Source organism: Thermobia domestica, chromosome 7 (genome assembly GCF_964235325.1).
Source record: "Thermobia domestica chromosome 7, izTheDome1.hap1.1, whole genome shotgun sequence".
In the NCBI taxonomy this organism is placed as follows: Eukaryota; Metazoa; Arthropoda; class Insecta; order Zygentoma; family Lepismatidae; genus Thermobia; species Thermobia domestica.
Genome location: NC_137460.1, coordinates 291161686 through 291175688, shown reverse-complemented (window position 1 = coordinate 291175688; position 14003 = coordinate 291161686). Strand labels below are relative to the sequence as shown.

The window sequence follows — 14003 nt, the reverse complement described above, 5'->3', positions numbered from 1 at the left end:
GCTTGAGGATTTTATCCGGCCCCACATAAAATTTTATCTATTCATTGATTCTTGTGTATTCAGTTTCCCTGAACTAATTTTGGCATTTTTATTGCCACCTTAAATTTAAATTTTACATAAAGATCCCTATCAATTATTTCATAAATCATGTTGATCAGTATTCTTTTCCTTCGTTGTTTGAAATGTGTGCCAGGTTTCGTGTACATCTCCCTTATAATTTATTTACATCCTGAATTTCGACATTTTGGAAGACGTTACATAGTTTTTTTTTTTTTTTTTAATTTAGCATTGCTCTTTTGAAATCCTTTGTTCACACACGACTCTTCAGTAAGATCATACCTGTTTGAAATGTTGCTTACAATTACTTTACAATGGTTTTGTTCAGAAAGCTTCTACCTAATCCCTTTCATGACTTCACTTCCCTTATTAAAACCACATCGTTAACCCCAGTTAATATGACAATATAGTTATCCTCCTTATTTGCAGTTTGACTATTAACACAGGATAAAATATCCACGCTTTTAGTTCCAGGCTTAACAAATTCTTCTATATCATGATTCAAATCTTGCTTCATTTTTTCAGCCAGTCCCCCTGCCAAGACTGTCAGCATATATGAACACCTTAGTGTGCGTCGTAGGAGCTGCCCCTGTACTAATCGTATTCATCTTTGCAGTACACTTCGCGTTTATGAAATTCCCTTTTTGTTCATTGTTCTCAAACCATTTACAGTCTAGCTCTTAATATTCACTGATTTTGGATTGTTCAATTCTTTACTTTCAAAATTCGCTAGAACACTAAATTTATTCGCACACTGTACTGGGCTAGCTAGTACTGGCTCGGGTTGGTTGTGTCTCGGCATATGTCTATTGTAACATACCTTGTCCTTTCATAGTGTGAAGTTCTGTTTCCATCAACATTTTATCCTAATGCTTTCACTCTTCATATTAAATCTGCGTTTTCTGATTTCAATAGCCTCATATCGTCCTGTAGAATGTTTATGACTTCTAGCAAATTACCTGAATAATCGTCAGACGAATTCTTAATCATTGGGCCGCTATGTTTTTTACATGTTGGGCAGAACCACTCCAAATCTTCATCAATTCTATGTTCATTTTTTTTATACTTTACTACACTTAAAATGTAGCGGTCTGTCACACGAATCAGATAAAATTCCATTTTTCACAATTCTTTTGCACTTTGCGCAATATTCATCGTACTTCAACTTCTACAGAAGTACAAATAATCACAATATTACCAATAGACGTCATATTAAGGACGCAGTGATTAGTGCAATGATAGAGAGCCGTATACACATAGGATACTTGGGTTGTTTTGGGTTACTGTCAATTACTTTGGAATATAATAAAACAATATTAAGATTCCGAGAATCTATACTTTCTTTTGTTTGAATTGAGATTTTACTTCTAATAACCCTCTCATTTCAATACCAATTCGCTATTAGTATTTTGCTTTGTCCGTTTTTTTTTTTTTTTTTTTTGTAATTTTCTGCCGAATGACAGTTATACTATCATACGTAGCCTTCATTTTCAAATTTAATACATTTGTTATAGCTCTCGCATTTTTCCCAGTGCTTTGTTTAATAAATTAATAATATTTATTCGTTTGAAACATACAGACATAAATATCTATAATATGTACTGCACAGTACTCACATGATAGATTTACGTGAATTTTGTGTTTGTGTTTTTTCGTGGATTCTAACGTGCGTCAAGGATATAAAAAAAAAACTGATCTATGACGAACACCTGCTTTGTATTATTGTGTACCACAATGTGTAATCAAACAAAATATTTAATTGAAGTTTTAAATGTATATAAAATAGGCAATGTATGAAGTGGAAGCATTTTGAATATTCTTTAGGATTCAGAATTCAATGTAAAATTTAGAGTGCCTTGACTTCTACAATGCAAATGATCAGCTATGACTTGTAGAACTAAGAAGACGCAGAAAGAATATGTAGGAATGTTGACATGACGGTATAATTATATAAATACTACCGAATTCTCTTCCGGGTATGGGAAGTTCTAGTTTGACGTCAAAACTCTGCGAGTCATATTATTCATCATTAATTTTTCTACTCCCTCATTCTGTCCATCAGAGGTTCTGCTTATCATCGTTACCAAAATAAGTGATTATGCATTGTCTTCTCTAGTCTTTAAGCCCTACCAGTCCATATCATGCTCTGTGATTATTCAATTATTCAACATCAGATCATTATATTCTTATTCCAAATTTCTGTTATCGAATTTTATATTTGAATTTCTATTCCCATGTTTCTAATCAATTCTGAGTTACGTTTTAAACACCTCCAGGACTTGCATTAATTTAAATTACTTCTTAAAGGAACTGGGTGGATGTCAAGTCCATTCAGTAATTTCATGTATGGTTTACGTCCCCGTTTGGCATGCCTCCAGAAGTTTTTAACTGCCTTTTGTGCCAGGAAACCTGTCACGTTTAAGGTAGATTGCGAACCTATTTTAGGTTTTAGCAGTATAGAAAAATCAGATAAATATTTACATTGCTCTGGTAATATATATTTTACTGTTCTTTTGCAAGCTATGTAAACTATGTATACACACATGTAACGTTCATTACTTATGTATAAACTCGAGATCTCACATTCGAACAAATATAGCGCCGGTCAAATTCATACTCCAAATGTCGGTCTTCATCTGTATTTACTTACTTTCACCAGAAAGTAAATCCTCAACCCATAGCTCGTCACGCTACAACGAAATGACCTTCATAATACAAGTGTGCCTGCTCTATTAACCTCCATACAAGTAGCAGTACACAGAATATGTATATTCCCATTTTCATAATATTCAGAACAGTAAGGTATTTCAAAACTAGGTTGTTTCAAAAAGTAGTTGGTTCAGCGCTTTGTGGTATCTAATATTCTGTGATATAAATGTTTGAACTTTTACATGGATTACAAAACAAATCTCTTGCAAATGTACATACAAAAAATTTATTCTACTAACGAAACGAATAATAAACCGTAAAGAGATTACTATTTCTTGGCCCTAAAATTTATTCTTGGTTGTTTTCACAATGCGCTATAGATCATAATAGCGCCTTTGGAATTTCTGGTACATGAGGGGCTTAAATCTTTGTTTTGACTGTATGAGTACAAGTATTCTGCTTCGAGTAAGTAGGCGCAGCCATTAGGAAACAATGGACTGTTTATGTGGTTGACGTTGAATGTACATAAAATACGATTAGATAATTATAATAACTTATTAAATAAGAAATTCACCAATGGACTGTGCGTAAACCAGACACGAAAATTCCCACAAGGTCACGTACTTTTCTGTACAGACGTCATAACCTTCCCAGATTTGATTCACTACAGCGTGTTGTATCATTACTGTTTATAGCGGCGTATGGTTTATTCCTTCTTGGACGCATTTCGCTACTTTCAACATTAGGCTGCTGGGTAAATGATTGCATAGTGCTTCCGTACCGCTCCTTATTTTGGCTTTAGTGGTTAAGAAGAATACCTTTTCATTAGCCAACCACAGGAACACAAATACACCTTGCACTATCGTTTCCTTTGCTGGTCCCCCCACCTCCGCCCGTGTCCAACATGCAATAGTACCATCTTTTGTTGCATACCGGATCCACGCACAGATAAACCTGGAGGCACACACAAAGTTCACCTGACACAACCATTACTTCTAAAGTGTCAAGCCCAGAGTTCGGGAAATAGAAGTGCTCGTATAACCCTGTAGAACGGCACAATATTAGGTTGTATCTATGATTCTGACACTACACATTAAATTACACGTTTATACTGGCTTTTTGATCACATTCACACTTAAAAAAATGTTTTCATGCCTATGGAAATTCAGAGAAACAAAGAAATCATGCATAATAAGGTATTTATATATATCAACCAAAATTTATATATATCAACCATTAGAAGAGTACATTCCAACATTATCGTTGGTATTTACAGGTTGATTATTTCCATTCTGTGGTTGATAAAAGTTTTTACCAGCTGGGAATTAACTCTAGGTGGTATATTCTGACTAGAACTACAAGAATGTGCATCAAAATGCATTTCATCACTATTATTATTATTATTAGGTTTGTTGTTTTTGTTTTGTTGGGTGTTTTCGTCTGAAGAGTATGATGATTTGTTACCGTTTCCATTATTCTTACGTTTTTTTTTATTCTCGTTGAAATTACTATTTGGATATGACACACGGTTAACTTTTACAAACATACGATTAAACCTTCCTCTAGAATCAGATTTAGGGATAGCTTCCAATTTCTGAATGACTTGTAACACAGTCGACAAAGTCAAAGTGGTAAGAGTAGTAACTTGACGTCTGAAATAAGGCGGAATTAAATTCAATACCATATTAATAGCAAGTGGTTCTTTTATACCATGATCGATTTCCTGTATTTTTTTGAACCTATAGCAACAAAACTACACGCTTCCGTCTGTTTTGGGATCATACGGTTTATTTTGAAGTACTATTTACTTACTCGCTTGCACCTGTTCATTTTCGAATTCAGCTTTAAATGTATCGAAAGAAGAACAATTGTTAATATACGAATTGTACGCGGATCCCGTGAGTTGGCTACTTCGGATATTCATGAATGAAGCCTAATCTTTGGACTTTTTCAAGAATGTGGTTGCAGTATGTTCATTCTCATGTTCTAATAACTTTTCAAATCCTTCTAAATCCCTAAGACTCACAGAAACTTTCCTGTCTGATTCATTTTTCTATTTTATGACGGTTTTGGAATGAACGTGAATTACCTCAATCTTTAGAACTACTAGATTCAGGAGTACTACTACCAGAATCAAAATACACTGTAATAGTTCTACACATATCTTGGTTAACGTAATCATCTATCTTTTCTTTTTTGACCTGAATATTCGGAAAAAGGTAATCGAAATGTGGGATTTTTTTTTTACCTGGCTATGTTTAAGGGATTGTTTTATTTGTTCTACATCGTTAACAACAGCTTCAGCTTTGCTATTATATCAGCCTCAGTTTTTTCCACTGTTTTTTGTGATATGATAGTAGATTCGCATCCACTAATACTAGACCCAACAACATCCTGAAGTTTTGACATTCATTTTTCACATTTATATATTCTTTCTTTTAATTCACGTGTACACAGTCTACGTGACTCTAAGTATTATATTTGACTATTCAGCGTATCTATTCTGATTACACACTTATTTTGTCTCTGGTTAAAAGCAATTAAAGAGTTCTCAAAAGCATTCATACCTTTCGAAATCTCTTCGCTTAGTTTTCTCCATGAGATTTAACTTCTCAACAACAGACTCTAACTCTGCATTACATTTATTACTTTCAAGGTGTATTTCTTTCATGTACTTCGAAAAACTCTCTTGGCATGAACGTCTCACCTTTTCTACTTCCATTTGCAAATTTTCTTCAAAGTCGGAACGTAAATTCTCTCTCTTCCGTGACTTTCTTAATAATGGAAGTGAATCCTATTTTATTTTCTTCTGTAATTTTATGTAGCCCATTGTGTAATTCTGCATTGGATTTTTCAAATTTTTCTTTCAAGTCTGCGTAGGATGTTTCATTTTTTTCTTTCAAGTCTCCGTTCGATTTTTCAAATTTTCCATCTACATTCACTGACAGATCCTTAATTGCCTGAAGCAGTGTTTGTAACTTTAAATTTTCAGTTTCAAAGATGTTGACAATCTAAATACACGCAATAATGAAGAAATAACGCTAATATTTAAAATACCGTTAGTACATACTAAATCAACTCAATATTTACTACGCACAAAGTCACACGCAAACACAACCATGTATGTAAGTAAATTTTACATCGGTCCCTTTTCGGGTGCCATTTTTAGCGGTCTATGGTTTATTCTTTGTTGGATGCATTCCGCTACTTTCAACATTAACATACAGGCTGTTGGGTGAATGATTCTATAGTGCTTCCGTACTGGTTCTTATTTTGGCTTTAGTCATTAGGAAAAATACCGTTTGATTAGTCAACAAAAAGACACAAATACACCTTGCACTATCGTTTGCTTTGCTGTTCCCCGAACAGCACTCTGCCCGAGTCTACCATGCAATAGTAACGTCTTTTATTGCATACCAGACCCGCGCGCAGATAAACCTTGAGGCACCCACAATGGCACCTGCCACAACCATCACTTCTGGCCTGTCAAACCCAGAGTTCGGCAAATAGAACGTGCTCATGGAACCCTGTGTAATGGCACAATATTAAGTTGTATCTATGATTCTGAAACTACGCATTAAATTATAGTTTTATACTGACTTTTTGATCACATGCAAAAGTAAAAGATTTTCTCATGCCTATAAAAATTCACAAAAACACGAAGAAACCATGCATAATTAGCCATTTATATATATTAACTAAAATTTTACTGCACGTTTGTAACATTTTTTTATACTAATCATATGCATTTAAGTTTATTCAAGGCCCTGATAGTACACACGATCGCATTCACGCACTATTCGTATCGGAAGAAACCCTTTAACCTGTTAAGACATATCTGTTTGTAAGAATCCGTGTCCGTAAGAAGACACACTTTTGGCAGTTATTCCTGCATTTGACAATTGTTTAGTCTCCTTTTTCACTATTACTGAGCACAAATAATTCATAATTTTACTTGTTAAAGAGTTCAATATGTTGATGCCACGAGCCACAGTCAATTTCTCGTTCTTCTCTTTGCGTTTTTCCTCCTAGGAAGAACATACAGTTGCCAATCTCTTCCCACCGATGTGCTCGCAGTTATGAACACAACACAATGGATAATGTAATGGTTAAAAAAAAGCCATGAAGCACTGTGGTTAAGAATGCATTGGGAGGAACTTCACTCTTTGGGCTACATTCCATAACCATATTCGGAGAAGTGAAAATAATTTCTGCGTCGCAAAGGTGCACACATACATATACACGTTTATCTGTTTGCGAAGAGAAATTTCTCAGTGCTGCCTTTATACAGAGATTCTGTCAAAAAATAATAATTTTCTGAGCTAATATTAAATGAGTTGTACTTTAGTGTTATATGTTTTGATTTCATAGTCTCCATATGGTTATTCGTGAAATGAAATAACCTTTCATTTTGTTACTCAATTGTTTGCTTTAGGCCAAATGGGACGAATGATTAATAAACTTAAATGAATTTTAACTTTTCTTTTTCGTTTGGAGGAATCGAACCCTTGATCACGTGTATCGAAAAGCATTTATCATAGCGACTAGTCTACTGGAGAAACTGTGCAATAGATTATTCCCTGCTTTGATATATCTGATCGATCTCTGATATATACTTTTTTGGCTTTGAACGTTCAACACTTCATAGTGCGTTTTTTCATTCTTTATATGTAAACCTGCACGTTTTCATAATATATGTGTATGAATTAGCTGCTAGATTTTCCACTTTTTTGATCAGCATATGAATGAAATCATTTCGGCACATTTATATTCAATTATTAAATTCTATCTATTATTTCTTTTCTAGTTGGAAGGCGATGGTGTAACGAAAAATGCTACAAATTTTCCTAAATTAACAGCAAAAACTATTGTGCTTTGAATATCATTATTAATCGAATATGTTGATTACTCAAGTTGATGCGAGGCACTATATAAATCTGAATTTATCTATTTGAAACATAGGACATTCACACTAATATGGTCATGGAGCACCATTCGAGAAGCGGAAATGAAGAGTGTCCGTTAGAACCTGGCTTGGCTCTGTGCGTTGAAAGTGTTTATATAAAAGAGCCACATGATCAAGATGAGTTATTTGTCAATGAAGAATCACGTTTGGTGTCCACGGAAATTAACGATGTATATCTAACTGAGAATACAGTGCCAGTAGCAACAAGTATCACCACTGACCTCATCACTGACATTACCGAAACACAATCACTGAATGTTAAAAATGAACATAGTAGTGACGACGAAACTCCATTATGTACTTCAATTTATGGTCCAGAATTTGTTTCAGTGAAGTCAGAAACCAATGACAACCTTACTAGTTCGAGTATATGTGATAATAGATTTGAAATCGTAGAAAATGAAGCTAGATGCAGTTATGAAGTGATTCCAAGTAAATCAAAAGGTTCAAGGTAAGCTTGCTATCAATCTATGTATATAAAAAGGTGGTCTCGAGCTAATAATTTCCGTGCTCTTTTGAGTCTCATTTCCTTAAATAGTGTATTAAGGACACCAAATTAAGAGTGAATTTACAGTGAAAAATATGAGTCAAATTTACCTAATAAGTTTTGGAAGATAATTGTTAGTTAATAAACATATTTTAAAATTAACTATTAAATAATTATATATAAGTTGGTTCGTATTAAAATTGTAAACTCCATTCCAGAACGAAGGATTTCATACTTCCGATTTTTATTGTGTTATACAGCAATGCAAGCAGTTCTGTCTTTTTATCCCTATCCAAAAAATGTACTAAATAATTTATCCACATATTTTAGACTGTATATTCATTTAAAATTTGAGGTCACTGAAGGCACCGTTTAACTTTTGTACTAACGAATAAATAACGCTGAAATTTTGCACAATGGTTAAGTGTTACTAACTAAACAAAAGTTGAAATGACACTACTTGAGAACATTACTTATTTCAAATTCACATATAGAAAGAAAAGAAAGTACCACATTTACGCAGTGTTTCTAACTAAAGACGCTACACAATCACATATCGAGAACAAAGGAAATTTTGGACAGATCTATAACAGCAATAACGCAAGGAAGATAAACGGGGTAACGAACATCCATACTACCTTAAAGTTGAATACTATGGTCATTATATGACGTATTTTGAACAAGTTGAGACTAAGAAAGAATTAGTATTTTGAATTTTTTTCACTCGAATTTATCTTGAAAAGTGTTTAAATAAGTATTACATACATGATATGCAATAAATATAAAAATCGTTATGCAGTTTACAGGAATTTGATATCTCAAACCATTCCGGAGATATAGAAAATATGATAAAATTTTATATATTACTTAAAATGGTCTACTTTTGAAAACTTTTGAAAACAATTCTTGATTTGCAATGCTTTCATACCATTATAACAATACTTTTGGAAGGTATAATTATGACAGTTTCTCGGAGTTTGTGTATAGTTTTAAGCTGTTTTGCAAATTATATTTATTTTTTACCATATCTCTAAAACAGTTTTTAATAACAAGCTGCTCTAAACACCATTATGATCTTCAAATCTACTAAAAGGCTCATACAAATGGGTGAGGTGTTCATTTCAAGAACTTTTTGAAATAGATGCTTTTCAAAAAGTCAGATTTTTCATCCCTTGTAACTACATTTCTTTCTATTCAGAATTTTTCATCTCATAATCATAGTTCAGGTACTACATTACTATGAATTTGCTTTCAACCGTATATTTCATTTCCTTATTACTGCTGTGGAAGTCACTAATATTAGGTTGTTTTGATACTGTGGCTTCCTCACTTAAAACCATCTATAGTAAATATAACGTTAGAAGATTTTCTGTAACATATGGATTTGAAATGTGTAATGAATTAACGTGGCCGTATTTAGCAAAATACTACGTACGTGTTGATTTAGCAATACTGTTAATTTTGTAGTATCACAGAATGTTCCAAATAATATAACTCTACCATAGGGAATCAGTGCGTTTTTTGTCAATTAGTTAAAAAGTCACAACGGGTTATCTATCTATCTATATCTATATATGGGTTGGCAGTGGTGTCGTGGCGCCCGCAGCACCGGACCGCTGCTGGTGGTGTGTTAGGTCGGTCTCCATACTTCGTCAGGCGCAATGGAACAGCAGTGTCCAGTGGCTGCAGCACACGGAGGTAGTGTAAAATCGGAGACCTCTCAGAGTTTCAAGGAGGGCAAATTGTTGGTGTGCGGTTATGTGGAGTGAGTGTGACGGCAGTGGCTACTGTGTTAGGTGTGTCGCGTGGGAACGTGTCGAAGGTGATGAGAGCCTACACAACACACTGGATAACCACATCGGGGAAGCGGAACAGTGGGCGGAAAAAATCTTGAGTGACAGGTCACGGCGGGTATTAAAGCGCATTGTCACGCAGAACCGTCGTGCCACTGCGGAGCAAGTGACGCAGGAACTCAATCAGTACCTCTCCCACCCTGTTTCGACATCACAGTCCGCCGCGAATTACATGACATGAACTTACGGGGTCGTGTTGCACGGGCCAAACCGCTCAAAAGGGACCATAACGCTTTCGCACGCCGCAAATGGTGCCTCCACCATGCAACTTGGACCGTGGAGGACTGAGAACGTGTGATATGGTCGGATGAATCATCCTTCACCCTATTCCCAACCACGGGCCGTGTTTATGTGTATAGAACGCCCAAAGAAGCTTATGATCTGCAGTGTCTCCGCCCAACTGTGAAACATGGCGGCGGCTCGGTGATGCTATGGGCCGCCATATCATGGTTTTCATTGGATTCTGTGGTCACACTTAGCGGACGAATCACTGCCAAAGATTATGTCGCAGTTTTAGGAGACCACTTGCATCCTATGGTCCGGATGTTGTTCCCGGACAATGACACCATCTTCCAGGATGATTATGCACCCATTCACACAGCTAGCGTTGTTGCAGCGTGGTTTGAGGAACATCGGGATGAAGTTTAACACCTCCGCTCTCCCGCCCAATCCCCAGATCTCAACATAATTGAACATCTGTGGTCCGTCTTGGAAACACGACTCCGGCGATGATTTCCACCTCCATCCTCTCACACAGAACTGGCCGATGCCCTGCACGAGGAATGGTGTAAAATTCCACTTGCTACCATTCACGACCTCTATGCCTCCATCCCACTTCTCATGAAGGCGAAAGGTGGCCCGACAACATATTAATGTTGTAAGTTCCAATTTCGTTCAGATGTTTCCAATTTTTCTGATCACCATCTGTATATATATAGATAGATATCCCAGTGCTCTTTTTAATTACTACGTATAATTATATAAGCTATGATAATTGCAAACATTAATGTTTAGATATTCTTATATAAATATTGGGCTCTCCGGACAGGATTATTGATTTTCAGATTATCTGGGTAGTGACTCACAAGAGCTGGGTATTATGTGGGAAACGGTAGCTCTGTGGTAAAGAAGTTATCACTGGTGCGTGTGGTCCTGATTCGATCCCCTTACCAAGTTAATTTTTAATGGATAACACCCTATTCGTGGGTTTTATCGTTCAGTTCCATTTTTTCCACTTTCTCATTCCACCGATTCTTCCGTCATCAATCTCCCTTGACCTAACCAACATGTTCGCAAGACGTTAAAATGAAAGATTTTGCCGGGTATTATGTATTTTCCGTATCCCGGAGAAGTTATTTCCAAGATTGAAAAAACATTTGGAACACAAGTGAGCTAAATTAGCCAGACGGTATAAATGATGATAATCAAAGTAAATATATTGTATGAATACTATGTAAGTTAAATGTTCTTACGCTGTACTGTTTCGTAACACGCCAATTATCGTTTTCCATTAGTGATGTTTTTCGTTTATTCGTATTTTTCTGTACGCTGATTAGTACGAATATTCGAGACTTCGTTATATATATACCGAGGCCAGAGGTATCAACTGCCTTAAAAATATCAAAAAAGCTGTGTATTTGATTGTAACTTAAAACTATTCATGTCTTTCTATAGATAAGTAAAGCGTAGAAAAATAGTAAGTTGTTACAAAATTCAATTGCTCATAATATCCTGCTTCTAAATATTCTCACATCGTGTAGAGATCCTGGTTGTGTTCGCAGTATAAACACATTCTCCTTGGATCTCATGTTACATTTCCACGTCTCATATAGCCATAATGTTGAAAAGGGTGTTAAATTTCCATTAAGCTGAGTGTTCACACAGTATACAATTATTGCATTGGTCTGTTGTAGGAATATACACCTTACTTTAGTCAACTTATCTGAATATTCTACATTTGAAAACTTGAATACTAGACCAAATATCGTGTATTAAGTAATTACCAACCCACACAATTACGAAAACGATCCCTTACACTCTCAGACGAAGCTTGTATGACAATGAAAGTATTGTCTAGTTTTAGCACCACACGGTTATATTCTTGAAGTAGACGGATGTTTAGTGAAAGTCAAAGATTGTGAATTATTTTCTTGTTCTTTTACCGGGAATCGAACCCAGGACTACAAACACCAAAAGTACACGTGCTAGTAACTAGATCATCGGGAGTAATTTGATATGAAACTAGTTTCACTACGTTGTCAGCATCAAAATAAAGATAATTACGCCAGTTGTGTATAAAAGTGTTATTCAGTGATTTCAAGTTTTCACTACTTTGTATTTTAGAACCCTTGCAGATGTCATGTTCAATTCAGAGACATATGTAAGACACCTTAGTTGCTTGCTTGTAATTCTTATACTCTTGCCTTTGATGAACAGGTATTATTGTTTTATTGACAGATAAGGGAGAATACCAAACCCGACCAGGACAGGAGCCTCTGTCTCTGTGGTATTATTTTAGAACATAAATGTTTTAAGGTTGAGTTACTTTTAGAACGAAAAAAAAAATTATGACCATATCTTTTTGAAACATCACCCAGTTGAGTCTCACTAATTACGCTAATTAATTTCAGTTTCCTGTTTTAAAACTAACGGTGAGATTGATTTGGTAAGTAATAATGAAACAAACTTACTGCTTGTGTAAGGACTGTTATTGATTTCTATCTGTTGTTCTAGTAAAGCAAGACTGTGGATTCTTTTTCTAGGTTTAAATCCAGAATTTATACTGTATACTTGTAAAAACTGTATGATAAATTGAATAATTCACTTGGTGAAACGGCATTTATGAAAACTATTCTTTTCTTATTATTCTCCTTTGCCCGTTTCAAGATTCCTTTCGCAAATGTTGACTAAATGTTTCTCTGCAAAGTGTGCATACTGCAAGTAACCAACCGCATTGCAGTTACCAGCTGTTACTTGGTTCATAGCTTTTGAGACTCCGAGCTTTGCTGATCATGGACAGGCGATCAGCCGTATTTACTTTATGGGAGTTACAGTGCCATACTGCAAACGCAGCTGGCAGAGGAATGGGTAACCTGTACTTTACAGCCAGGCGGTAGATTCGGCAATATGGTATTACAGATCAGACTGGTAATGACGACATCATTTTCGTCTTCGTGTGTCTACTGTTACGCATATAGAAAGATTACTAATCGATGCTTCGTTAAACCCAAGGAGGTGCTGACGCTGAGGGAAGCTTCCCAGTTTGCTGGTGGTACGCAGATATCACGCTGAAAGTTTCCTCATGCTGGGTAATTTGGGTGTGTTCCTGCAGTAAAGATAAATCTCTCACACGAAAACAATATTTATCGTCTCGTATTCTCACATTGTGGATCAAAATTGGGAAAAAGTAGTTTTCTCAGATAAATCAATATTCACATCATTGAATGACGGGCACCTGATAGGACTAGTTACACGGTGGTTTATAATCATAATGGCCATGTATCTATTTCATGTCGGTGTTGAATTTCCACTCGTAATGCAGGATAGTTTCAGAAAATTAAATGGCACCTAAACAGTGCTTATACATCACGACCAACATCATAACGTCACCAGTATTATATCCTCATGGTGTCATTCAGTTCCAGCTAGACCAGTACCCGACACGTACTTTCCGTGTAGATCAGGAATGGTTCGGAGTGTAGCCTGAGATTTAAATAATTGACTGATCGCTTCGAGAAGCAGAGCTTAAGTTTCAGAACCGTTAACAATTACTGACATTTAACTAAAAAGATTACTTCCTAACAGCTGGTTCTTGTTAAGAGATAAGGCGGAGTTTACTTTCTAGTATTATTCAGTTATCTCGCTTCGAAAGAGAATTAAATTTTCGTGTATGCTTAATAGTGTATTCTCAAGAATCAATTACCAGCCATAGCGCTAGCAGGTGTTATAACCAAGTAATATTAAATAAAATGTTGTTTTAAACTTCACTGAA

At 35.5% G+C, this 14003-nt stretch overlaps 1 protein-coding gene across 8 annotated transcripts in view; it reads left to right on the top strand.

Annotated features, from left to right (window-relative positions):
* The window catches only part of LOC145691029 (uncharacterized), a 149529-nt gene that overhangs the window by 8376 nt on the left and 127150 nt on the right, over positions 1–14003 (top strand). For 6 of the 8 annotated variants that reach the window (XM_081766585.1, XM_081766591.1, XM_081766582.1 and 3 more), the window contains exon 2: positions 7514–8123. In XM_081766585.1, coding sequence (XP_081622711.1) covers positions 7684–8123 — 440 coding nt within the window. In that variant the 5' untranslated portion in view covers positions 7514–7683. Of the gene's footprint in view, positions 1–7513; positions 8124–14003 lie in introns of those variants that run through there. The other 2 variants (XM_081766587.1, XM_081766583.1) reach the window with 2 other exon arrangements.